Raw genomic sequence first — 25,698 nt, 5'->3', positions numbered from 1 at the left:
GGTTGTAGTATCATTGAGCTTAAATAGACATCGGCCAGAGATTCTAAGCAGACTTGGATTGAGTCTGTAGAAAGGATGTATACCTGCTATAGTGAAGATAGCTTGTTCTGTTACTATTCCTAAGACTTACTACTACTAGTGTGTGAAAGTTTGCTTGATACAAAGAGGAAACATGTGGTCTTTCTTCTGCCATAGCAATTGGTCTTAAATGACCTATAAATTCACAATTCTTTTCGCCAAGATTAATATGTGACATGACAACATGCCTAACACTCGTTGATCTATGCCGTCCCCTTTTCTCTTAGACCTGTTTTCGCAACACAGCATACGTTATGATATCAGGAGATACCTAGATGACTGCTTTAAGCTGCTGAAGTATAATATTGCAGGTGAACCTCTCGCAACAAACATGTGCTTTAGAAGCTTTTGATACTGACTTTTGGCTTGCAGATGAACAAGTATAATCAGAAGCCAAAGATTCACGACTCGGCTTAGCAGCTGAATATCAAGTATATCTAATTCCTTTCTTCTTCGAGACCTCGAATACTGGACTTCCTCCGAACACACCAACAATCAACGGTCAGTATCCACGAGCAAAGACATACACACATTAGACTCCACTACCAACATCGAATATCGCCTATCTGTAACAGGATTGTCCTCAAGAGGCTAAATCAATACTGCCTTCACACGACTCTTAACAACATCATGTCTTCAAGACATGACGAGGCGATGGCCGCTTTTCTCCGCAACGGTGGTTCAATCGCAGACGATGTGTTCAACAACAGTCCCGATGGCCTTAATCTCAGCTCCCTCAAAATCGGCATCAAAAATGACGACTCCATCGACGACGCTGACGCCGACGAAGCGCAAGACGACCACGAAAGCAATTCCCCCTGCAACGACATCGATTCCAATGATCCTGAGCTCGTGGGCGAGTGGTACCCAAGTTACAGCCCTGCATATGCGACCTACTCCGGAGGCCCAACCACCCCCGCCAACCCAACGACAGTATATCCACAACCCAATGTCCGTCTGAAGAAGACGAAGTGGAAGTGCCGCGCAACCCAGACGGAGATCCGCTGGGATCGTGTCGAGGATGGCGAGCCGCTTTCCATCTCCATCACTTTCCAGAATTACAAAACGATCGGCGAGAGCATGTGGAAGCATCGGATCGGTCGGATAGCCGTGGTCGATACCGCAGGCGAGACTGTCGTGGACGCATACCTCGCCTATGAGGACGAAGACGAGGTTATCAAGTACTGCTCATTCAAGCAAGCTAGCGTCGAGCCACCGGATTTTCTGTTCAAAAACGGCGCAGTCGAAGCCAGGCAGTTCGAAGGCGAATTGAAGGAGCTGCTAAAAGATCGCACCGTATTCGTGCACGATTCTGTCAGCTATTGGTTTTACTACGGAGAGTCCGAGGATGCGCTTTTGCCTTCCAATGGGGTTACGGTCTACGACACCCGGACATCGAGTATACTCCAGAACTTGATAGCCCACCCGGACTCGCTCGTGTATACAACGACGTTACGGGGAAGGAGTTCCAGTATGGTGGAGCTTTTGATCCTGTGAATAATGCGAGAGCCACGATGGAGATCTTCAGGATGATGAACCTGGAGCCAGAGTAACTCTTGATACGTCTTGCAGCAACTCGAAGCTGGATGTCTCGAGGTGGTCGCATGCGCAGAAGCCATGACACCCTCAGTCAAACTCACGATCACAAGGTTCGATTGGATACTACTCTTTGAGCAGCCCGAAGCCCACATCGTGCTTTTTTCTTTCCGGTTGCATTTGAGGAAAGCGGAAGGTTCGGGCCTGGAACGAACCAGAATGCCTTTTCCGCTGCGAATGGCGTTGTGATTCACGATACCCAGGAGGTATATAGCCAACTGCGCAGCAGCGGTCAGCCGGGCTTGGCCTACGCGGGTGAGGTGGTCTTGGGCAAAAACATCCAACAGGGTGGCATCCACACTCCGGTCGAGGATGCGAAGACGACGATGGAGCTGTACCTCCTTAAGCATCCGTACGATCGCGTGGCCGAGGCTGCGAAGCTCGGACCGAAGAAGTCTCACACTCAGCCTGCTCGCTGCGGTGGCCGCTTTGTCCAAAAGTCGATCGCACAACAGGAGCCCACCCTTGGGGACTTTATCAAGGTGAAGATGACTCAAGGCAAGGCGAAGCGCGCTAAGGCTTCTGCTACCGCTCTCGGCAAGTGAGAAACAGCCAAAGACATCCATTTCGATCCAGTCGAAGTCACGGCCAATGCGCGCATTGATTGCGCTTTTTGATGCTGCCCGCGTTGAATCAGCGTTTGTATTTCAATGCGTCAATCTTACACAGTCGAGTGGTTGGCCAGGAAGAAGGAGGGAATCGATGAGGTTTCGGCGGAGGTTGCTGAGTAGCTGGGTCGCTGGGTTGTCTGAGATTTCTAGAGTCTTTGAGGTTTTTTTTTTGAGAGTCTTACAGTTTTCTGGTATCAAGGGCGGGGAAGGGGTGTGCTACCTTCAGAGTGGGCGGAGGTGGCCAGAATCATTGCCAGCTGATTGACTTCGCAGATATCTGCTGCGTATAGAAGTAAATCATCGCAATAATTCTTTTGCAAATTAACTTCTCTTTCATCCACATACCTTTAGTCTATAGCAGTAAGAGTTTGCTCCTCCCTGATGAAGAGATGTAGGATGGTCCATGGCAGTACTATGCTGCATTCAGATTCCACAGATAAGCCAATAACGCCGAAAAGAGGGTCTGCGCTTTCCCAGGTCGTCGAAGCAGATGAGGTAGTCGTGACAGCCTCAATCGTCCGATGGCAGGGGCGAGAAGGACGCAGTCTTCGCAAGTCCTCTAAACATTCTCATCGTCTCTGTTTTGTCCCTTCACCATCACCATCACCATCATCCTCGCCATCACTTTCATTTACACTTACTCCCAAGCCACAGAGGACCATTCCTCCGCAGCATGAATCTGAACAACCCATCTCAGCTGACCGTGTACGGTACCTCCTACCCTACTGAACCACCACCGACCTACCAACCCCGCCGAAGCCCCCTGGAGATCGAGCGAGTCCAACCGAGAAGCAGTCAAGAAGTCTCTGCTGTAGAAGAGCCGAAGCGAAAATCGCAATCTGGATGCATGCCTTGTGTGCTCGGTCTCCTCGGTGTCCTCTTCATCCTGGCTATTCTCACGATAGTTGTTACTGTTGCACTCGTCAAGACAAGACATTACCGGGCCCGGTTCACACGACATTTTGACCATGAGAATGGTGGAAGTCACAGCCAGACGACAGTTGTTACGAGGAGCACGAATAACGATGAACTTCGTAGCCAGTGGGAAGGAGGTGTCGTCTCGGACAAGGCTCAATTAAAGCCCACGCTAATGCACGTCATTTTTAGTGCGGCAACTTTATTGCTTCCCCAACAGCTCAATGGGATGTCCACGACAAGAAAACCTCGACAACACCACACAAGACGCATTGGACGCCATCATGGAGCAAATCACCGCCGCACCCTCTCCCAGCGCTTTCACGCCCCTCTCCGACCACCAAGCCCAAACACCCGGCACTTTCTTCGCCAGCAAACCCGTCCTGCACCTCCACGCCATCGCCCGCATCACCGCCGACAACAATACCGACCTCCAGCGATTGACGAGTCCCGTGGACGTCTACGTTACCTCCCATCACCTGATCCTCTTCTCGTCCGCTGCATCCCTCGGCTTTCAGATCCCCTATCCGACCATCACCGTCACGGCACAGGATGGCGCGGACGTGCTGCTTGAATTGAACTTATCCGATGAGGATACTGCGGATGAGGATATTGAGTTTTTGCAGATGCGGATCACGCCGGAGAGCATTGTGAAGGAGTATGATGAGGAAGAAGAAGAGCAAGCGAGTGCCGGCGCGGGAACTGCGACGAACGGCACGACGAGCGGGAACGATGCCTCCACGGCATTGTTCAAGGCGATTTCGGATTGCCAGGAGCTGAATCCCGATCCGCGGGGAGACGACGATGAAGGTGGCGAGGGAGCCTTCGATGAGACGGCCCCGGGGGCTACAGGGTGGATCACGAGTGAGAATATGGCAGATTTCATGGACGAGGATGGGAATTTCAGGATGCCTGCTGGGATGACTGTTGTTGGGGGCGAGGAGGAGGATGGGGAGGGAGCTGTGACGTTGGGTGCTGGGGCGGGGACGACGAGGACGGCGGCGGAGGCGAATGATGAGGGGGATGAGGAGGAGGAGAGTAAGTGGCAGAGAACTGGATGAGTGAGAAACGGGGTTTGTGGCATAAAGAAGGCGTTTTTACTACCTAACTTCATCGAAAGAGATACCCTGCTAGGTGCGTGATCGAGGCATATCGACCTCACAAATAATCGAGAAACTATTGACAACCGCTCCATCATCAAACACAACCCTTCCTAACCAAAACCCAAGAACAAATCCAAGAAAATACATTATCATTACATCAGTTCACAAAATTCATCATAATCACTTCAAAAACCCGTCCGCATCATACAAACTCCTCGGCGTCGCCGCCACAGACACGCTCGGCGTCGACAGCAACCTCGGATCCACCGTCCCCATCCCAGTCCCATCCTCCCGCTCCAACTCCAACGCACTCGCCAAAGGCGACTTCCGCGGCGTCGACACGCTCCCCAGCTGAAACTCCGGCAGCTCGAAGGACTCCGGCCGGTAGGCGCCGGACCAGAATTTCTCGCCGTCGTCCCAGACGTTTGAATTGCGCTTGGAAGCCTTGTCGTTGGTTGGGGATGTGGATGTGTGGTTGGTGGTGGTGTTATACCCCTGTCCGTAAGCGTACGCGGAAGGTTTGGGGGTGATGGAAGCGCGATGCTCGGCGTCGAAGCCCGCGAGGGCGCCGTCGATGACTTTTTCGAGGTCATCGAGGCAGAGGTCATCGAGGGCGGAGGTCGCTGTGTTTCTGTTTGAGGAGGGGCAGGGGGCAATGTCGATGTCGACTTGGGGGACGCCGAGGACGGAGTGGCGAGAGTGTTTGGGCTGTTGTTGCCCGACTTCGACGTCTGAGAAGGATGCTTGGGAGGAGCTCTCTGCGCCGGCGCCGGCGCGCGTGTCGTAGTCGAAGATGTCTTCTGTTTCGGTGCCGATCCAGGGGAGGAGGGGGCTGGGCTCGCGGCCTAGACGGGTGAAGTTCCTGCTCTCGCGCGACTCGCGGTGGGTTTGGACTTCGCTGTTCATCCTCCTCAATGCCATGGCGTTCTTCAGGACAGATTTCGCGGGTGCGGAGCGGGGACCCATGGGGATGGCCTTTTGGGCTTGCTCTCCGGCGCTGGTGCGGATCCGCGAGGCGATGCTGAGCGGCGCTGGGACCGATACAGGGGAGGCTGGAGAAGAGGATTGCGGGATTGTGGGTAGGGGAGGCGCGCGGGCGGTGCTGGGACGGGGGGTTCGCAGGTTGGAGACGGAACGTTGGCGGCGGTGGGTTGGTTGCGGTGCGGTCGCCGGGCGTTGTTCGAGTTGCCATTGCGGGAGCGTGGTATCTGTTTCTCGGGATGGGGGTGCGAGGACGGGAACCTCGACTCCTAGGAAGCTGGAGGTTGAGGCTGGCTCGATGGACTTGGCCATTACTGAGCTGGCGTTTGAGCTTGTGAGTTTCTCTGCTGATTTTTTGGGCGAGAGGTCGGGGATGACTGTTGGGATTGTCTTGGGGCTCAATGGCGGCGAGTCGTCCTTTTCCCTACCCAACCCGTGTGCTACCTGATTTCGCAGTCGACTCCTGGGAGACACCTCATCGTCGATGTTCACGGCAAACGGCAACCAGATGCCTGAGCTCCTGTCCGGGTTTGGATAATCCGAGCTGAAGCCATTCCAGATGAACGGCGGGCTGGCAGGATCGTACTCGTGCGACGCCGGGAAATCGAATACGACTGGACACCAGCCTGGATCATACTCCTTCTCCTTCGACAGTGGGAGAGGTGGGGATGAAGGCATATCAACAGGCGAGACGGGTGAGAATTCCACTGGACTGTCACCATTGGCAGAGTCTTCGGGCGAAACAGGCGAATGTTGAGTCCTGGAAGACACGGCCAATCCGAATGGCGAGGAGCTGTTGATATCGTTGAAGCCAAGAGTCGGGCTCTCAATGTCAACGTCAAGAGAGAATTCAGGCATGGGCGCTGAATCCCGCTGCGGAATAGTCACAGCAATGGATGCCCTCGCCTTGCTCGGTGACGGGAACCTAGGGATGACAAAGTTCCCAGAAGAGCGATTCGACTGTCGGGAGCTGTTCCTCGAAACCGACATATAGGTATCAGAGGGATGCGATGCCAGGCCGCCAGCATGCTGAGCGGACTGATCATGGTAGTTATTCCACGACGACAGCGTCGGCGAGCTCGGCGTCAGGCTGGCTCTCAGCGTCTGAATCCTCAAGCACGACTCGCTCGAGACATTTCGGGCAGGCATTGGAGGACGGCTTCGTCGACGCTCACTGGCGACCGCTCGCTCGACTTCAGCGCGTTCCTTTTCGACCTCTCGCTTGATCTCGTCGCTTTCTCGTTCTTCGAGGATGTCGTCCATGACGATGCCGTCGGGAGGGCTGGAGGATCTGCTGCGATTGCCGAAGACTTCAGGGGTTAGGGTGCTGATGCGAACGCAGTTGAGTCGACCCTTGGTCTTTCTAGCAGTGGGTGAACCCTTTAGCGCGCTGGGCTTGGGCAGGATGTTTGAGCTGCTGGTATCCCATTGGAAAGGGTTGCCGTTGCTGCTGCAGCTGGATGCTCGTGTAGAGACGCTCATCTGTCGTCGAGGAGAAGGTCGCTTGACGGGGCCAGTGATATTGCTGGACATGTCACGGAGGGCGGAACTCCTTCTCTTGTCTCGAGCGGCTGGCGATCCAGATGCCGAGACCAATGATTGGCGATGCGATTTCCTGCGTGGCGGCGTTTCGATCTTCTGAATACGGCCGGCGGAGCCACCATCGAGGAGCGAGTTGGATGACGAGACTCTGCTGATGCTGACGCGGTCGGCTGTTGCGATCTGTGGGATAGACAACACAGACAGCCTGTTCTCTGCTCGGCTGCCTCCTGAGGAAGTGCTTCCAATGGACAAGCGGTGGCTCAGTGCGCTTTCGCTGTCATATCGGATGCTGCCCTTGATCGATGAATGAGTCCTGTCGTGCTTCATGTTGGACAGGCTGGCGTTCGGTCGTGGTCCAGTGATATTGGGGTTCTGCCATTGGCGGTTTAAGACCGACTTCAATGCCGCTCGATCGTCTCCTGCCACAACTTCCTCCACCGTCGGCGAGGCTGCAGGCATATCAGTGCCGTGCATCTTCAGGATGGGGCTGGTGACGAGGACGGAGCTTCCAGCAGAATTTATGCTGCTTTCAGACGACTCCCGCGTAACGCAAAGTCCCAGGCGCACAAACTCATCGTTGGTGAAAGCTTCTGGGGTAATGGCTGGAAGTGGTGGCACAGGACCTGAAGGAGGTCTACTCGTAGGTGCGCCCAGCGATGCAGATCTGGCATGCATTGACGGACGCTCCCTTCGCTTTGGGTTGCGAATGAGTCGATCTGAGTTTCCAAAAACAGCACCGTCTGTATCAAGGACGCCAGCTGATACCGATCTAAGAGTCTTCGCCGGTCTGTTGTTCTTGCTTTCATCATCATTGGCTCCATATCTCGCTGGTGAATTGATGGCGACCGATGGCCAAATATCATACTTTGGGCTGCCTCGTTGATTGAAAGCGTCCGTAATATCCATCGCCTCGATGGCATGGTCTGCCGTTTGTGCTTGGCCGATCATCAACTTCGGCGACCCCATCAGTCGGTCAGCTTTCGCGACCGCTTGTGGAGATGGTGGTGTAGATGTCTGGGTCTCGATCCTTGGACTCTCGGTATTTTCCATGATGGCAGAGAGGTGCTTGAAAGCCCTGAGTCTCTTAGACTGCCGAATGCGTTGTGGTATTGACACCGATGTCCTCTGTCGCTTGTCGGGTCGAGCGGCATGTTGGGGTTCATTAACGCTGTCATTCGAATACAGCGCGTCCCATCCAGCTTGTCCATGTGGCATCAAACTACCACATCCTGTTGCGCTAATCGGTCGTGCCATTTCCATCTGCCTTGAAGGTGATGATGCCAACCCTCGCTCCAGCTCGGCCATGGATCTCTGATGATTCCTCCTCGCGATGTGGATTCGAACAACAACGCCAATGATGATTGCCAGGATGAGAATGCCAACGCCGATTCCAGCTCCCACAATGGCTGGTGAGACTGCTGCAGGCGCTGAACTGGCCGCACCGGATGCGCCATCTTGTCGAGGGAAGTTTGCGTCGCCGGTCATTGGAAATGCGCCACCATCAGTGGATTGAAAAGATGCGCCTGGTGCCATTTTGAATCGAGATGCTCGTGAAAGATCCCTTTCGTCGCAAAGTAAGGAAAAGGGCCTCCGCAATGTCGGAAATGTCGTCGTCCCGCTCGAAAATCGTTAATATAGTTCTGGAGTTGTCGTTCTCGTCGTGGCCATCACCAGCCTTTCGAGCGCCAGGATACAACGAACTGCGCAAACTCGCGCTCGCGGAATCGCAAAGTCCGGCGGTTGTACTCGCGCTGTTATGAGCCAAACCGACGTGCGGTATGCAATCCGGTCGTTGCCACAACAGGTACTGCTGGAATGCAATCGAAATAGAAGAGACACGTGCTGGATGTTGCTGCTGCCAAGCAATTTTCTCGTCTGCGGTCAGTAGTAAGACAATAGAGATTAGACTTCTTGCAACGATAGAATCTGAATGAGCGTTTCATGAAGAAATGAAAAGACGAGTAGAGAGCGTTGTTAACAGCAAAACAAACATGAGCGTTGCAGAGAGGGTGCGATAGACATTAGATATGGGAAGTTGAAGACGTCGTTGGCAGTGCCGCCGAATCGACGACGATACTCTACCCTCAGGTCCATCGTAACGCTCTCATCTCTCTATCTGCCTCTTTTGGTGTATGGCAGCGGCCTGGCAGAGGTTCACGACGTTGCTGTCAACTGATGATGAGATGAGCACCGCGAAGATCGCACTGCTGCACGACGCGCTGCAGCCAGCGTGAACTGCTGTTCGCGTCTGCAGATGCTGCACAGAATGGTCGTGTTGGCGGTGCGTGGATGTGGTGAAAGATGGTAGCCAGGAGAGGAAGCCAGTCGATGATGCGGCGACGTCCAAGGTTTTGTCAGCAACAGCGCCAGCAGCGGAAGCGTGTTGCGATGCATCCGGGGTGGAGATCAGCCAGCGATGGCACCATTCCCATTTCCTTCTGCACCACCATCAGGACATCTGGCAAATATCCTCCATCGAATCCAATCTCGTACAAAAATAATCCCCAGACGTCGAACATGGTCGTGCGGCCGATGAGCAAGCCCAGTCCCGAGGATGCGTCGATGAAGGACGGCATCTTCCAGGAAAACAACACGGTCGCGCCCACGGACGAGTCGGTGCTGTCGCTGTTCAGCCTCAAGGGCAAGACGGCCATTGTGTCTGGGTCGGGCGCAGGCATTGGCTATGCCGTCGTGCAGGCCTTTGCGGAGGCCGGCGCCAATGTGGCCATCTGGGTACGATCGAGCCGCCATCCCGGGTTCATCTTTCAAATAATAACCATGAAGGAGTTCGTTTGCTGACGTTCGATTCTTCGTTCGCGGAACAGTATCATGGGAACAAAGAAGCCATCAAGAAGGCCAAGGCCATTGAAGAGACATATGGCGTGAAATGTGGGCGAGCGAACTCTTCCCTCTTGATATATACGACTTCGTGCTTGTTGTTTATTTACTTTCTCACCTGTCCAGCGGCAAGATTAAAAGTATTTTATTAAAATCTGACGTTGACTGATTTGATTGAAACGATACTTTAGGCCGTGCGTATCAAACGGACGTCACTGACTTCGAGGACACCAAGCGAGTCATCAACCACATCACCGAGGAGTTCAACGGTCGACTGGACATCTTCGTCGCCAATGCTGGTATGAGCATCTCCTCTCGTGAGCCAACAATTCATCCAGACTAACGGTCGTTGTCCAATGCAGGAATCCCCTGGACACAGGTACCCATCACCCTCCCACAATCATCATCTCCCTCTAACGTCCCCTCCCAGGGCCGCATGATCGATGGCCAATTAGACCACTACCACAAAGTCGTTTCCACCGACCTCGACTCCGTCTTCTACTGCGCCAAAGCCGCCGGCGAAATCTGGCGCCGCCAACACCTCACCGGCCTCACGACACAGGGCTCCCAACTCGAAAACTACCGCTATGGATCCTTCGTCGCCACGGCGTCCATGAGTGGACATATTGCGAATATCCCTCAGCTGCAGTCTGCCGTACGTACTCATCATCACTAGATGGAATCAGTGGTCCAGCTATACGCGGTCCAGCTAACGGTTTTTCATCGTCAAGTACAACGCCGCCAAAGCCGGCGTCATCCACCTCTGCAAATCCCTGTCCGTCGAATGGGTGCGCTTCGCCCGCGCCAACAGCATCTCGCCGGGCTACATGGCGACGGAGATCAGCGACTTCATCCCGCCGGAGACGAAGAGGATCTGGCACGGCAAAATTCCCATGGGTCGCGAGGGCGAGGCGCATGAGTTGAAGGGCGCGTATTTGTATCTCGCGAGTGATGCGAGCAGTTATACGACAGGCGCGGATATTGTGGTGGATGGCGGGTATTGTGCTGTGTAGATGTGTGCGATGAAAGAAAAAGTATGGATGCTCGCGAGAGTGGTTCTGACCGAAACGATGAGGTATCCTGCTCTCCTCTCATCTATCAAGCAGGAATCTGTTGCGTAGCACAATGAATCCCCCCGCCCTGCGTCGCCAACTGATGCAGACGAACATGCTCCACCACCCTCCCAGGATGCTGCTCGCCAATAATCCTCGCCGCCTCGCGATCAAACTCGTCATCCCCAAACTTCGCCACAATCACCGCTCCATTGACGACCAAGTAGTTGACATATGACACCGTGCCGAGCTCAGGGGTATAATCCTCACCAAGCACCTTGACTGGATCCGGTTCCGGAACGTCGATGACTCTGAGTTTCCTGCCCTTGGCATCTGTTGCTTTACTGAGGATGTCTTTTATGTCATAGTAGTCGTCGAGAGCACCATCCTCCCCGTTATCGAAAGCTTTGCTGAGGAGAACAGTCCCCGGCGCTGCGAAGCGTGCGATGGAGTCGATGTGATCGTCTGTTATATCACCTCCACGGAATCCGGGTATCCAAATCGTCTTCTCGATTCCCAGGAACTCGGCAAAGTAGCGCTCCATCGTCGGCTTGTCGACACCGGGGTTGCGGTTGGGGTTCAGGATCGAAGACTCCGAGGCGAGCAAGGTGCCTTCTCCATCCACTTCGATGCCGCCGCCCTCAGCAATGAAGGGAGCCGTGCGTGAGGATTTGTTCAGCGCTTGAGAGGCATATGCAGCAAACCAGGAGTCTGTGTTTGGGAGAGTCTTACGGCCCCAGTTGTTGTAATTGAGGAGCAAACCGACGACTTCGCCGGATGTGTTCTTCCTCTCGAAACCAAGACCGGGATCATCACTTGCACCCCATGTGTTCTTGACGGTTCCATTGAGAGACCGTACAAAGACAGGACCAGTATCTCGAGCCCATAGTGAGTGGACGTTTTGCGTAACGTGAAGAGTCACATTCTTGACGCTGCCCAACATCTCTCGCGCAGTCTCCAAGTTCGTGTCTGGGATATCACGAGCAGGCTCTCCTAATTCAGGGTCCCGAACGAACATCTCCACTGCTTGGTGCTTTGCGACGGCTTTGGCGATGTCGGCAATCTCTTGCCGAGTGTCGCGCACTTGGGAATTGGGGTCTGGAGATGTGTCGTCCATGGTGGACTCTGCAGTGGGCCAGCTCATGATGGTCCCGATTTGAATGTCGGACTCGGCAGGCGCCCTGAATTGGGTGGATGCACTGTGCGAGAGAGCCATCATGGCCGTGAGTAAAGGACTGAGGACCGCCATGCTGTATGCAAGGTAGGATTTGAAAGATGTTGGAAAGGATCTCGTCCCGTAGATCAGCACCGAGTCGCTTGGGATTCTGCGAGCTGCGGGACAGCCTACGACATGGTTTATATTCTCGACGAGGTAGTCATATGCGGTGACTTGTTATGACGAGCACGTCCAGGAGTGGCAGCACTACAATTTTGGACCTCATCATATCCCGTAGAGTCGTACAGTTGCCTGGCCTGCATCAGTCTAGAGCAAAGTTGCCTTTCTGGTCGAAAGAAAAGGTGCTTGGCGTTACGTTGCACATTGTATGCGCAGTCTAGTGACTTGGCTGCGAGAGGCTGTGTAGAAAGCGATCAAGACCGGTATCAAGTTGCAGGAACCGCACAGGTTGCAGAGTGGGCCGCAACATGCACGTGGCACGCAAGTGGTGCTTCTGAAATCCAGACGATTGGTGTAGTTACGTTGTAGCCCTGTCCTTCGACAAGGCGGCGTACCAGAACGGGTGGTGTCTGGAGTTGGTCCCCAGCCCTCGCATCTACCTTCCAAACTTAGGACCGCAACTCCTTTTTGAGGCAGGAGTGATCTCGAAAGTACATGTAGTCGTACAGGTAGACGTAGCCTGAGTTGGGATTTGATGCAATCGTCCAATCATCAAACACCCCATCCCAACCTCTCAGACAGCCCTTGAAGGAAAGAGTCGCCTCCTGCACGACCGACGCCTCGGATACCAGCGACGAGGAAACGCATGCTTTTCTCATATTGCTGCTGTAACGATGAAATACGGTCCTCTTTATCGGTCTTTGAAAGGAGTTCGCTGAGCTCTAAGATGCCAATGATGGTGTCACGGACGGGCTCGAGATTTGCGGCCAGCAGCAGATTCGATTGAAGCCGCTTCTCGTAGCGGGCAAGTATTGCCACCATCTCGTCAATGTCTGCGGCACGTCCAATGCCCTGCATCATGTCTTTGTGTATGATGTGAGCTGTCTTGGTAGTGTAGTCGAATATGGATTTCGAGAACCACAACAGCCTCTGGCGAAGCTTGAGCAACGCTGGAGAAACAGGGTTGCGAGATCGAAATCCAAGAAAGTTATCTTCGAGTAGGCCTGTCGCAGCGTGAAGCTGCAGCAGGAACGTGAAGACCTTAGAGTGAGCGTCGATGGTCGCAGATTGCACCACGTTTTGCACTGGCCACGAGAGCCGGTAAGTCATGGTCAACTGACCGATTCTTCGAGTTGTGGAGCTTGCGGATGGTACGTCTTCCTCTCCAATAGATGCGAGGCAGACATTCTCTGCATCAACGTCGGGCGAAGATCCGAATGTCGTCTGAGCAAGCTCTGCCCTCAAGAAGAGATCGTGCGTATCGGATTGTCGGCCTGTCCTGACTCGCGAAATGATTGTATCTGCAAAGTCCTGGAACAAGGTGCCGTTGTGCGAGAAGAAGAGAAGAGGAAGCGCGTCCAGCGTCTTCTTTAGATGATGATCGTCGAACAGCTTCGACCGCAACGATGCGCTACAATCGACGCTGATATCGTGTATCCAGGAATCAAGGGTTTCGTCCAGCAGCAGTGAAAATGGCGCAAGCGATTCATCCGCAATTTGCTTCAGGCAATGGTCAAATTCAGGAAGCTGGACCATCGTCTGGACATCCTCGCAAGCTTCATTGCCATCAAGCTGATTCAAGAACGCCCGACTCTTGCCGAGAGCGAATAATGATGTCGTTCTTGTCGAGATGCAGAACGGCGCAAAAGCAGTGCCATCAGGTAGCAATCGTATCCCGAATCGCAGTCGCCAGAGATCTCCAGCTTCGCAGTGTTGATTAAGGTCTTTCGAGAAGAGAACGTCACGGTCCTGGGGGACAATGACTCCCTTAGTCACCCACCTTGCGACCGGCCGCAAGTAGCTTCTGAGACCGGCCAGAAACACAGTCGCAAGAGCATTGAACAGAATCATGTCGCCCGCCAGATGAGCGAGGTCCGTCTCGCTGTAGAGCTCATCAAGCAATGCAAATGGAGCTTCCAGGTCGTCTTGGCAAGAGGTATGCTGCACGATGCCTGATAAGTGTACCAATGGCCTTGCTATGGCTTGGATCTCGGTTTCCACGTTGAGAGCACTGACAGCAACATGCTCCGTAGGCGTGATATATCTCCGCTCCATCATGCCCAGCTGTGTGTCCAGGTATGATATTTGCGATTCAATAGCTCCATGAATGGCCTGCAAGTACGAATGGGAGGCCTCTGGGACCCACTGCCGCAGAGAGTTGAGAGCAGAACCCGTGGCAGCTGCGGTTTCCAGTAAGTCTCGCAGGCTATCGCCACTCGCATTCCCGATCCGCACTTCGCTAGCCACTGTCACTTGACCGGCGTCGTCTATCTCGAACAAGTCCGTTGGCAGGCCGTGCATCATTGACAAGATCTCGCGGGCAATTTTCAGCTCGGACAAGTGGTGCATAGTATCTTGCTGCTTGATTGACTTCCCACGTTCGCGAGCCAACTTGATGTGCTCAATGCTAGCCTCGTCCGGGCGTGAAAGATACAGTCTCGCGATCGCGGCTGGATCCTCCTCGTCCAGACTGGTGGCCTTCGTGGAGGTTGTAGGCTCAGATTCAAGATCATGGTTGAACTCATCGTCTCCACTTGAATGATAGCCACGCTCGACATCTTCCCACATGTCAGGGTCGTCAAAAGGCTCATCGTCAACGATGTCCTCCCATGTCAGTGGCTCTTCTGCAGTAGCAAATTCACTGTCAAGATCTTCTGCTGGCGTCCTCTCAACAGGGTGGTCTGAGAGTTCTAGAAGCAGGGACAGGATCTCCGGCATCCATCGTGAGTCTTGCGGTAGGTCTTCCAAGTCCGTCTCTAGCGCAATTGCAAGATCGTCTCGATTCAGAACGGTGAACTTCTCCACCAAGCCTTCAAGCTTGGCCTGGACGGCAAATTGATTGGTCCTGGCATGGCTCTGATTTTTGAGGTCTTTCAAGGTCTTGTCTACAAGCTTCCCAAACAAGGGCTCTTCAGGATTGCGGCCGGTGGTCGCGGTGACAAGGCTCGCCGCGAGCTTCTTGAGAGTTGCGGCGTGGGCCATGATCATGTTGAGTTGCCGTCTGTTGTTGCATCATTTTTGGTAGCATCGTGCCATGTTGTCAAGTCGTTGGACGCGAAGACGTGAAGTTGAATGCTCTACGGCGTACGAAAAGTAGATTCGGTTGTCGGAGGCTCAAACCAAGTTACGCCTCGGCCTCGCTTGGAGCGCCACCCGACCGACATCAAAGAGGAGGCGCGTCCTCTGGAGCTTGGCGTCGATGTCACGTTTCCCATATCCCGGACAGTCAATCCCATCACCTGTCCTCATCCCGCTCGATGCCGCCATGGACAAGAAACGAGACAGTTTCGCATACGAATCACGGCCGTCTGGTGTCGGCGACAGACCTAAGAAGATGGGAGGAATGTCCAAGCCGATACGCCTGCTGGCGGGCGCGACAATGGCCTTGTTCTTCTTCCTGGTCTGGCAGATTGTGAGGAGTCCGCGGGTGGTGCAGGCGCCGGGAGGGAGGGAAAAGATCGATGATATGGTGAGGGATCCGAATTTGGATCGTATGTGGCTATAAGGTGGAATGGATGAATGGACAACTAATGGAGGTGTAGCTACCGGAGAGCCGCCTGAACCGCTGCACCGAGTGACTGGGAACAACTACGCACCGAACAACCCCAATTCAGATCGCATAAACGCAACATTACTATCGTTGGTGAGAAACAGCGAACTGGAGCAAATAGTGGGAAGCATGCAGGAGCTGGAACGAACGTGGAATCACAAGTTCAACTACCCATGGACTTTCTTCAACGACGAGCCCTTCACGGAGGAGTTCAAAAAAGTGACACGAGCGAACACCAACGCCGAATGCAGATACGAACTGATCCCAAAAGAGCACTGGGAGATACCATCATGGATCAACAGGGACTTGATGAAAGAGAGCGCGAGGATATTGGAGGAGCAGAACATCCAGTACGCAAGCATGGAGTCATACCATCAGATGTGCAGGTGGAACAGCGGTCTGTTCTACAAGCATCCGGCTTTGAAGAACGTCCAGTACTATTGGCGAGTAGAGCCGCACGTCAACTTCTACTGCGACGTGGACTACGACGTATTCCGGTACATGCGAGACCACAACAAAACCTACGGCTTCACCATCAACATCTACGACTCGCCGCAATCGATCCCAACCCTCTGGCCCGAAACGGTCAAGTTCCTCGCCGCCAACAACCAATACCTCTCCAAGAGCAACGCCATGGGTTGGCTCACCGACAGCGAACGCCGACCCGAACACAACCAAATCGCCCACGGCTACAGCACCTGCCACTTCTGGTCCAACTTCGAAATTGCCGACATGAACTTCTGGCGCTCCCCGGCCTACGAAGCCTACTTCGAGCACCTCGACCGCGCCGGCGGCTTCTTCTACGAACGATGGGGTGACGCTCCCGTCCACTCCATCGCCCTCGGGCTCTTCGAAGACGTCAGCAAAATCCACTGGTTCAAGGATATCGGCTATCGACATATCCCCTTCTTCAACTGTCCCAACTCGCCCAAGTGCAAGAAATGCACGGCGGGCAAGTTCTTCGATGGCGCGGATTGGCTCAAGAAGGAGGACTGTCGGCCGAGCTGGTTCAAGTATGTGGGTAACGAGTGGAGCTTGAACGGCGGAGAGTCTTCAAGCTAGCCGGCGTCGCTGGGAATCTACAGAACTGTGTGACATGTGTGTGTGGGGGCAATGTTGAGATCTTTAGCAGGGCGTTGGGGTTCTTGGGTCTGTAGATGTACTTGGTCGCCGGATGAGAGGCATGTGAAATCCAGTTCCAGTTGTTGGTGACATGTGGGCAAGTACTGGTAGAGAGAGATAAAAAGGATCTCCCTTGCGTCCATCTCAGGCGTACACTGCATCTCAATATCTGTCATTAAGCGCAGGGAAATGTCATGCGCATCCATGTGATGACAGCATTCCTACACCGGGAACGTTGACAGCCAAGATACTTGTGTTCACTCATAGGTCATCTTCAAGACCTCCAAAGTAATGTCTATAGCGAAAAACTCTAAGTGTCGTATATCTCATATCATCCATCCCTCCCATCAAAAAAGACAAATCATTCAGTTCTCCCATCCCATCCCAATCTATGCGCCATCCCTGCCCCCTCACTTCTCATCTAACAAGGCCCAATAACCCTCGCCAACTGCGCGACACCCTCCCTCGTCCTCAACGACCCCTCCTCAGCATCATCCTCCTCCAGCAACCCCTCGATAACCTTCTTCTCCTTGATCCTCCAGAAAGCCGCCACGCCCTCGGCCAACCGCTTCGCCACAGGACCTAGTTGTTCCTCATCGATGGCCGCGAAACACAATCTGAAAAACTTCCACCCCTGCGCATCTCGGATCTCGACCGTGGGGCTGAACATCTCGCCCGGAGCGACGAGCACGCGGTAGGGTTCGGTCGTCCAGAAGATCCAGAGGGCTTTGCTGAGGCGCCAGGCAGTCTTTTTGTAGGCGGAGAAGAGCGGGTGGTTCTCGAAGAGGATGTGCAGCCAGAGGAACATGCCGCCGACGGGCCAGTCGAATGACAGCACTTGAGTCCTCTCGACGACGGACCATTCTTCTTCCTCTGAGCCCTCGGCGAGACTGTTACGCCGGCCAGACTTGACGAGGTACTTTCCAGCGTCGAGAATGCGGCACATGTGGTTCATGCGGCGCTCGTAGTTCCCACGGAGACCTTCGACCCAGCGGACCCAGCCGTCTGCTTTCCAGCCTTGTGCGCCTGGAAGTGGGCCCTTACCGTCTTTGGTCTTCTTGTCGAGGCCGGAGTGGTCGGGTCCAAGAATGAGTTCGGCAATCATAGCTTGTACGAAGCCAGAGGGTTGCTGGGTGGACGTCTCGGTGATGCGGAGGATGCGTTCGATAAGGCCTGGTTGGGCGGTGATCCAGCCGAGTCTGCAGCCTGGAGCGACGGTCTTGGAGAAGGTATCGAGACGGATGATACGACCCTCTCGGTCGATGTTGACGGAGCTGGGAACCAAGCTGTCGAGGAACTTGTAGCCGCTGGACTTCCAACCTTCAGGTCGAGGCTCACCATTGGCGAACATTGCCACATCTGGGTTGAACGATGTATTGGCCGGATCCGCGGTCGTCGTGGTGTTGACCGCGGTAGACGATGGGAATTGCAAGTACCAGTACGGATCATCCTCAACAATGATAACATCATATTCACATGCGACTTCATAGAGATCCCGTCGTCGCTGCAACGACAGCACGCCAGACGTTGGGTTGTGGCCCATGCTAATTGTCAAGTCAGTGTCACGCCACAACCGAACCCCGTGTACCACGAAGGATACTCACGTCACCGTATAAAGCAAATGCGGCCTCTTGCCCCTCTTGTAATCCCAGTTCTCCAAAACATCCCTCAACGAACCTGGGCCATCGGCAACCATACCCTCGTCATCGATCTTGACGGGGACAATACCCAGACCTCTCGGCCTCGCACCTTGGATCGCATTCATGTACGCAAACTCTTCAACCAACAGGTGTTCCTTGTCTCTTATCCAGTCCTTCTCTTCACTCCATTCGTTCGTCAACGCCATCAAGGCCTTGGAGAAGCCATCTGTGTTGCCGCAGGTGAGTATCACCTCAGGACCACCCTTGTAAGGACAATTCGGGTGCATATGCTCCTGTGTAAACTGGCGGATGAAGTAATATAAAGGCGGGTAGCCCTGCGCTTGGCCATACTGAAGAGCAGTATCCAAATCGATCTTCTTCAGTGGGCTATTCTGTTGAGAAGTGTGAGGGACGACAATGGCATCGCTCAGCGGCTTCGCGTCCTTCTTATCGTTCAACGACAAAGCTGCCAGGGCTTCATCGGCGGGTGGGGGATCAATAGGTTTCGCAGGTGTAGGCTGCCATCGATCTGGACGGGCGACCTTGGCTTCAAGTGTGTCGAAGGGAAAGTAGGAGTTGTTGGGCAGACCACCAGCGAACTGACCAATGCCTGGGATCTGGAAGTACTTGTAGAATGCCTTCATGGTGCTCTGTTCGCGCATTTTCGTGGCTCTGCTCAAGTGATGCGAGAGATCCTTGGGGAGAGGTCGGGCATCGTTGTCGTCCGTCATCCTGGAGCTCGCCGTGGTCGCCATGGTGGTCTATTTGGTAGTGTCTAGAGTGATAGGAAACAAAGAAGAGGCGAAGGTCGAGTGTAGAGGGCCTGGTCTTCCCCGCGACTGCAATCGTTATCGCAGCACCCACCTTACAAATCTGGCAAGACACGGCGCAAGGATGGAATCCCGCCATCCGTGGATGTCAACAAGGGGCCAATCGCGTGTTGCGTACTTGGCCGAAGGGCGTGCAGCTCCATCTTGACCGTATCATCGATTGCAGCCTGGAATGCCGTCTCTCGGAGTTGGCGACAGGAGTTCGAAGTCAGGGTGCCGTCTTATATCTGGTTTGCATCTTTCTTTGAGCATCGGGGTGTTGGTGGAGGTGCACGTTGCCTCAGAGCTGACCCGGAGACAGCTCCGCGAGAAGCCAAAATCTCACCGCAGACTTCACGTCAAGACACTCCGGATCGCACCATCAACCGCCATATCACGCTATGAGAGGAGCACGAAGAACACGATTTGGAGACATCGTGTCTCACAATTCACGTACACAGCAATGTAACAGCGTCGACTGAAGACAATGCTCGTCTTACGTACAAGTCGTACAAACGGGACGGCTCAACTCGAAAAACATTGGCTGCATATCGATCGGACTATAACCTCAATATGGACAGCGCCTGCGTATCTACATTTCTCCATGGGCTCATTCGCGTACTAAAAGCAGAATCAAACGCCTCTCTCATCGCCCTTAATCGCAACCTCAACGCCAATCTTCTCATCCGTCTCACTCGGAGTCTGATCAATCCTCGCCCCATTGGCATCATGCGTCGCATCGAACTCGGATAGCTGATCGAGAGGCACCTTGACCAAGACATGCGACTGTGCTCCATCCCCGAGTTGCAACAGCTCCTGTCGCATCTTGTAGCCCTTGATCTTGGGCAGCCACACAATCCAGGTGAGGTAGTACAGGGCGCAGAGGACCAGGATTGCAATGCCCACCACGATATACGTTCCATACCAGAACGAGACATCGCCGCCGTTTGCACCGCCGGTGGGTGGGTACCACGGCATGATGATCAGGTACAGCTGGACGATGATGTTGAAGACTAGCACGACGTTCCACGCCTGGAAAGTCGGCTTGGAGAGTCCCAGACGATGGCGGTTGTATCGCAGGACGTAGATTCCGATACCCATGATCAGGTTGAAGACCGAGGATGGGTAAATCTGCAGGTCCGTGATGAAGTTGAACGCGTCACCAGCAGGAGGTCCTAAGATCATGATGATCGTCAAACCCCATTTGACCAGGAAAGGTCCTGCCGGGGTTCCGAATGGCTTTGTGGATACCCAGAACTTCGTCCATGGAAGAACGCCTTGTCGTCCGCACTCGCGGATGACACGAGACTGGCCGAGCAGGACTGCGATCAGGTTTCCGAATGACGAGAGAGCGATGAGGAAGTTGAGTCCGCGAACAGCGCCGTGGTTGCCGAAGACCTTGGTGAAGAGGAGCCCGGCGGCGATGGTCTTGGCTGAGATGATTTCGTCTTTAGGGATAGCTGAGAAGAACGCTATATTCGCGAGCATGTAGAGGATGGCAACCACGGTAAGCGCCGCGAAGGTGTTGTTGCGGAGAGTTTTGACAGGATTCTAGAATTGCTGTGTCAGAAGGGAAACGGATTCTGGAAGGTGAGTCTATTGGGACTTACCTTGACTTCATTAACGACATTGAACGCATTCTCATACCCGGCGTCTAGGACAACTGTCAGTATCCAAAAACGCTATGAAGAAACGAAGCACTTACAAGCAAAGATGATCTTGTACATGGCATTCGTCACACCATAAGGACTGGCCTCGCCATCAAAGGCATTGCGAAAGTTGGCGTCAGGATCCTTCACCGATGTATGGCCTCCCAGAACGACCAACCCGGTGATGGCAATAAAGACCAACGTGATCAGCTTGATGGCGCCAATAGCGTTACTGATGAAGTATGAAGCCCGCGTATGGAAGATCACGAATAACACCGCAAGCGTATAGCATCCGATGGCCAGTCCTTTCGTCTCCCAATTCGACGCTTCGTAATCCCCAATCGCGAAGAGGTAGTTCGCCATGACGACTGCATTGCCGCTGCTGAAGGATAGGATAACAGTCTGGATAGCGAAGGTTGTCGGAAAGAAGTACTTTGGCCGGGGGTATGCTTGCTCGAGGTAGGCGACTTCACTCCCGGAGCGCGAGGGGAAGGAGGCAGCATACTCGAGGTAGACGGAGAGGGAGGACAGGGACGTCAAGAATCCGAGGAACCAGAAGATCAGACTCAGACCGACGGAGCCTGTGCCTTTGAGGATCGAAGCGGCTAGCCTCGCATGTCAGCGTTTCTGGATACTCTCCCACGAATGGCAAGGTCTTCAATGGTACTCACGAGTCGAAAAGATTCCCGTCCCGACCATCTTGCTCAAATTCAAGAACAAAATCGTCACCGGTCCAACTGCATACCCCAACGGACTCTGCACCTCGACCGGCGCACCGCTGGCCTCCTGGTACCCGACAGGCGCATTGTTTCCCCCCTGTTGACCGACATACTTCAGATCACCGTCCGAGACCTGGATGTCGCCGCTGGCCGTGACGGATTGAGTCGTCGAGACGTTGCGATCCCCCGACGAGTCAGGTTTGAACCTGTTCCTGAATAAGGCCGACATGTTTGCCTCCTATCCAATAGCCAACAAGGTATCGACTAAGAAGAATAGCGGTCGCGCACGAGAGATGGTGCGAAAGCGAAACGCTGCAGTAGCACGAGGGCTACCACCACTAACTATATAAACCCTCTTTCTTTCTCTCCCACCCACCTATGCACCTCGCTCGCATGCAATTGAGAAGAAAATCGCGATGGGCTCCGCTCCACCCACGCACATTCGCGTTGAGAGAGAGGTCGATCACCGCAAAGCCCTTGGGAAGTTTAGGCGCAGATTTCACCATCGCACGCCATGCATACAACCCACCCACGCCGAGCACCACGCAACAAGCACGCGGCTGTAACCCAAGACGGTGGATCTCTGCTTTCTTCGAACGATGGGGGCTCTGCCAATGCCGTGTGTTACCGCTGTCGCCGTGAATCGCTTTTTGACGAGCTTCTGCTGCTTCGAGACCGCTTGCGCGATTCGGGAGGAGCAAGACGTAAGGCCCATGTGGGCATATTGGCTTGCATGGCATGATTTACTGACTCCACCACTGAAGACGAACGCATTACGGAGCGAATAATGGCAAAGGTGAGCGAATTGTTGAGTGAACCTCATCAGAACGAAGCTTCTACTTCCCGCTGCTGATGTTGTAGGACAGTCTCGTTGCACGACCTTATCAGTTGCGGGTACAGCCCAGTCGATCATCAGTTCGTATCGGTCTCGGTTTGCACTACATACACACGAACGACGCGGCTATGTACCTACTCTGCCGGCTTCCCAGCGCTCGAGGATCGAATCCTAGGTTCGAGGGGAAACACAGAATTCTCCGGCGTGACGCCCTCGTAGACGTGCTCCCATCGCCCCTTCAGCGCCTCGGGCGTCTTCCACGCGTTTTCGGGATCTCGAAGCCAGAGGCGGATGAGGTGGCGTCTGTTTTTTTGCATGTCAGATTTTAGCTGTTGATGTTTCTATACACTGGTGGAATGATGTGCTCAAGCCTCTTCTCCCCAACAAAGTACCCAACGAAGAAAGAACGACAAAGGGACTTACTGCTGCTCCGGCGTATCCTTGAACCCATCCCGCGCATGGAAAATGCTCAGATTATTCGCGAATTGCACGTCTCCCTTTCTGAAGTCCAGAGACAAGGCGTGCTTCTCCGCGAGGAAGTGTAGAGCATCCAAAGCTTCGGCTTGGGCTTCGCTGATGGGTGGGATGTTGGAGGATCTGGGGAGACCCCAGTAGCCTGTGAATGTTCGGCGGGCATATTGGATTATCATGCGCTCGGGGGAGGTGGTCGTTGCTGGGGTGTAGTGTAGGAGGGGGCGGAGGGAGAATTGGGAGCCTTGGCCGCTGAAGCTGTTTCATCATATCAATCCGAATGCTCTGTGGGTTTGGTTTGATTTGGTGGATGGCTGCTTACTTCTCGGCCGCCCAAGGCTCTGCAAGAGTTCGGATGAGATCTGGTCTCGTCCTCGCGAGTTCGTTATACACCGTCCATGAACTAGAAAGCTTGCTCTCGCCCCCTTCCGCAGCACTCTCCAAACACGCCAAAGCAATGACATCTCCAGCATCGGTGTGGAAGACCTGCTTGTCAGTCGTATAAGCCGGAGCGCCGATCTTGCTGGCATCTACGATGGCGCTCATATCCTTGATGTGGTTGAGGACGACATCTGCGGGCTTGCCATTGATCTGGTGGTCTTGTCGGCCTCGGATTGAGGCTACGTGGGATGCTACGCCGGCGTATATGATGACGTTCTCCTCGCGGTTGTGCTTGTCGAATGGCAGGCCTCTGAGTACTTTGAAGCCTCGACCGTGGTGCACGTCGTGGGAGATCTGTCTCAAGGCGGCGTGGAGCTTTGGCAAGGGAAACGTTTCCTGGTCGACGAAGCCAAGTGGTTTGTCCAGAGCTGTCCACGATCAGTCTCGAATATCAAAAAGGAAGCACTCATGAGTGGCGAACATTTAAAATACTTCAACGCAGCCTCGATCTCCTCCAACTCGTTTTCATTCAACTCATACGTAAACTCATACTTCTCCGCAATATCCTTCCCATCCCAAACAAGATCAGACTCCAATTGCTTCGGGAATCCAGTGGGAAGTTCATTCTCGAGCTTCTCGGTTTCCTTGCGGCGGTTCACTCTCGCCAGGTATTTATCGAGATTGGGGGCGTAGTCGATATCAGGCTGACCGATGGGGCCTGAACGGACGACCTGAGCTGTTGCCATTGTTATGATGGTGGGTTAACGGGCCAATGTTGATGGACATGTTGATGCTGATGATTGTCTTCCTGATATACATGCTGCGGTACGCCATCGATGTTGCATCTCGCGTGACCGGGTGGAGCTTCGACTTGCTTGCCAAAGCGTTGACTTCTTTGGGGATATTCGACGTCTGAGGCTCTTTTTGGTATTTTTGTACGAAGGCTGTTCTGCTTGGCCGTAGAATGAACAACTCGTTGACCATTTCGACTCCTGTTGTTGGAACGGACGTTGACCGATCTCGCTGGGGAATAGGACGGGAATAAAACATTTCGAGGCCCTGAGCTCGTCTGACGTCCACTTCACATTTGGAAGCTCCCGAGGTGTAGCTTGCTCCGCGCACCGCACTCAGTCCCAAACATGTCTACATCCAACTCCCACACACTCTCCTCCCGCAGACCACACGAGCAGCCGTGCCTCCAGCCATGGCGACCGCAACACGAACCCTCCGAGCCCAATTGCTGAGATGCAGCGTCCGACAAACACATCCCTCCCACCAAGCAGCAAGATGGAACTCCTCCTTCGCCCATTTGCAGGAAGAACTCCCCAGGCGAAACATCCAGCCCACCTTCGAGGACCTCAGCCCGCAGACCAGCTACCGCCTCGACATGACCCTCGCCGACTTCCTCCCCTCGACGAACCCCCCTCCCGTCCTCCCTCCCACCCGCCCCGCCAAAGAACTCCCCATCCCCCACCACCTCCTCTACTTCGAACCCTCCAAACGCGCCAGCGACATGCTCGCCGACGGCACCAACCCGGACCAATCCCCCGGGGAGCCCTTCGTCCGCCGCATGTGGGCCGGCGGCAACGTCCTCTACAACCAAGCGAACCCCTTCCTCCTCGACGCCTCACGCGGCGTCTGCGCCGAGTTCATCCGCAACGTAACCCTCAAAGGCAAAGAAGGCGACGAGAAGATCTTTGTAGCCATCGAGCGTCGTCTCGCAAAAGCCACGGAGGACGAAGTAGAACGCCTCGCGACCGCAACCAACGACCCAGCCGCCAAGAAGGACCTCGACCACCGCGTGCGCCAGCGCCTGTGGAGGGACAGCGACACCGACTTCGGCGACTGCAGCATACTCGAGACGCGCAACATCGTCTTCATGCGCGCCCGCACCCCCGAGCAAGCCAAAGCCGACGCGGCCAAGACGGGCGGGAAGATCTTGAAACCCCAACATACGCCCGATTACACACATACCATTCTCCCGGACCCGAAACTCCTCTTCCGCTTCAGCGCCCTCACTTTCAACGCGCATGCCATCCACCTCGACCCGCAGTACTGCCGCGAGATCGAAGGCCATAGGGATCTGCTCTTCCACGGACCCATGTCGTTTACGTTCCTCGTGACGTTGTTGCAGCAGCAGTTGGCGAAGCAGGGGAATGAAGTCGTCAAGAGTGTGGAGTATAGGAATGTCGCGCCGTTGTATTGCAATGAGCCGGTCAAGTTCTGTGGGACGAAGACGGGGGAGAATAAGTGGGAGGTGTGGGCGGAGACTCCAGAGGGGGGCATTGCGGTGAAGGGGAGTGTGGGGACGGAGCAGGGGAGTATTGATAAGGCGAATTTGGGGCAGTGAAAGATATCAAGATGTGTGTAGGTAGGTAGGTCTTGGGATATGGCAAAATGTACAGATGTAACGACTTCGAAACGCTTGCTGAACCACCCATGCATTCGTATACATTAAGCACCCATCCCA

At 54.2% G+C, this 25,698-nt stretch overlaps 11 protein-coding genes across 11 annotated transcripts; 5 read left to right on the top strand and 6 right to left on the bottom strand.

Moving 5' to 3' along the window:
* Positions 1–708: 708 nt before the first annotated feature.
* Positions 709–2,219, top strand: M409DRAFT_16709 (uncharacterized protein; the record flags this gene model as incomplete). Its single annotated transcript, XM_033803735.1, has 2 exons — positions 709–1,517; positions 1,904–2,219. 2 exons carry the CDS (start codon positions 709–711, stop codon positions 2,217–2,219), a joined length of 1,125 nt encoding a protein of 374 aa, XP_033673635.1.
* A 1,265-nt stretch (positions 2,220–3,484) lies between these two features.
* On the top strand, positions 3,485–4,261 carry M409DRAFT_62456 (uncharacterized protein; the record flags this gene model as incomplete). Its single annotated transcript, XM_033815184.1, has 1 exon — positions 3,485–4,261. The coding sequence occupies one exon, from the start codon at positions 3,485–3,487 to the stop codon at positions 4,259–4,261; it is 777 nt and encodes a 258-aa protein (XP_033673634.1).
* Positions 4,262–4,483: 222 nt separating this feature from the next.
* M409DRAFT_16707 (uncharacterized protein) lies at positions 4,484–8,359 on the bottom strand (the record flags this gene model as incomplete). The annotated part of the gene is made up of 1 exon (XM_033803734.1): positions 4,484–8,359. One exon carries the CDS (start codon positions 8,357–8,359, stop codon positions 4,484–4,486), a length of 3,876 nt encoding a protein of 1,291 aa, XP_033673633.1.
* A 984-nt stretch (positions 8,360–9,343) lies between these two features.
* M409DRAFT_62455 (uncharacterized protein) lies at positions 9,344–10,677 on the top strand (the record flags this gene model as incomplete). Its single annotated transcript, XM_033815183.1, has 6 exons — positions 9,344–9,559; positions 9,652–9,715; positions 9,856–9,963; positions 10,027–10,043; positions 10,095–10,319; positions 10,396–10,677. 6 exons carry the CDS (start codon positions 9,344–9,346, stop codon positions 10,675–10,677), a joined length of 912 nt encoding a protein of 303 aa, XP_033673632.1.
* Positions 10,678–10,762: 85 nt separating this feature from the next.
* M409DRAFT_16705 (uncharacterized protein) lies at positions 10,763–11,965 on the bottom strand (the record flags this gene model as incomplete). The annotated part of the gene is made up of 1 exon (XM_033803733.1): positions 10,763–11,965. The coding sequence occupies one exon, from the start codon at positions 11,963–11,965 to the stop codon at positions 10,763–10,765; it is 1,203 nt and encodes a 400-aa protein (XP_033673631.1).
* Positions 11,966–12,604: 639 nt separating this feature from the next.
* On the bottom strand, positions 12,605–15,040 carry M409DRAFT_16704 (uncharacterized protein; the record flags this gene model as incomplete). The annotated part of the gene is made up of 1 exon (XM_033803732.1): positions 12,605–15,040. The coding sequence occupies one exon, from the start codon at positions 15,038–15,040 to the stop codon at positions 12,605–12,607; it is 2,436 nt and encodes an 811-aa protein (XP_033673630.1).
* Positions 15,041–15,395: 355 nt separating this feature from the next.
* Positions 15,396–16,664, top strand: M409DRAFT_62453 (glycosyltransferase family 15 protein; the record flags this gene model as incomplete). The annotated part of the gene is made up of 2 exons (XM_033815182.1): positions 15,396–15,543; positions 15,595–16,664. 2 exons carry the CDS (start codon positions 15,396–15,398, stop codon positions 16,662–16,664), a joined length of 1,218 nt encoding a protein of 405 aa, XP_033673629.1.
* A 481-nt stretch (positions 16,665–17,145) lies between these two features.
* M409DRAFT_62452 (uncharacterized protein) lies at positions 17,146–19,095 on the bottom strand (the record flags this gene model as incomplete). Its single annotated transcript, XM_033815181.1, has 2 exons — positions 17,146–18,268; positions 18,329–19,095. The coding sequence occupies 2 exons, from the start codon at positions 19,093–19,095 to the stop codon at positions 17,146–17,148; spliced, it is 1,890 nt and encodes a 629-aa protein (XP_033673628.1).
* A 711-nt stretch (positions 19,096–19,806) lies between these two features.
* On the bottom strand, positions 19,807–21,770 carry M409DRAFT_62451 (uncharacterized protein; the record flags this gene model as incomplete). The annotated part of the gene is made up of 4 exons (XM_033815180.1): positions 19,807–20,724; positions 20,784–20,827; positions 20,879–21,427; positions 21,494–21,770. The coding sequence occupies 4 exons, from the start codon at positions 21,768–21,770 to the stop codon at positions 19,807–19,809; spliced, it is 1,788 nt and encodes a 595-aa protein (XP_033673627.1).
* Positions 21,771–22,510: 740 nt separating this feature from the next.
* Positions 22,511–23,974, bottom strand: M409DRAFT_49274 (uncharacterized protein; the record flags this gene model as incomplete). Its single annotated transcript, XM_033811195.1, has 4 exons — positions 22,511–22,679; positions 22,800–23,105; positions 23,170–23,656; positions 23,710–23,974. The coding sequence occupies 4 exons, from the start codon at positions 23,972–23,974 to the stop codon at positions 22,511–22,513; spliced, it is 1,227 nt and encodes a 408-aa protein (XP_033673626.1).
* Positions 23,975–24,432: 458 nt separating this feature from the next.
* Positions 24,433–25,578, top strand: M409DRAFT_16699 (uncharacterized protein; the record flags this gene model as incomplete). The annotated part of the gene is made up of 1 exon (XM_033803731.1): positions 24,433–25,578. The coding sequence occupies one exon, from the start codon at positions 24,433–24,435 to the stop codon at positions 25,576–25,578; it is 1,146 nt and encodes a 381-aa protein (XP_033673625.1).
* Between the last annotated feature and the right edge of the window lie 120 nt (positions 25,579–25,698).

The sequence above is a fragment of the Zasmidium cellare genome (genome assembly GCF_010093935.1).
Source record: "Zasmidium cellare ATCC 36951 unplaced genomic scaffold M409scaffold_2, whole genome shotgun sequence".
Lineage (NCBI taxonomy): Eukaryota > Fungi > Ascomycota > Dothideomycetes > Mycosphaerellales > Mycosphaerellaceae > Zasmidium > Zasmidium cellare.
Note: the sequence above shows the minus strand (reverse complement) of the source record. Positions and strands in the feature narration are given on the sequence as shown.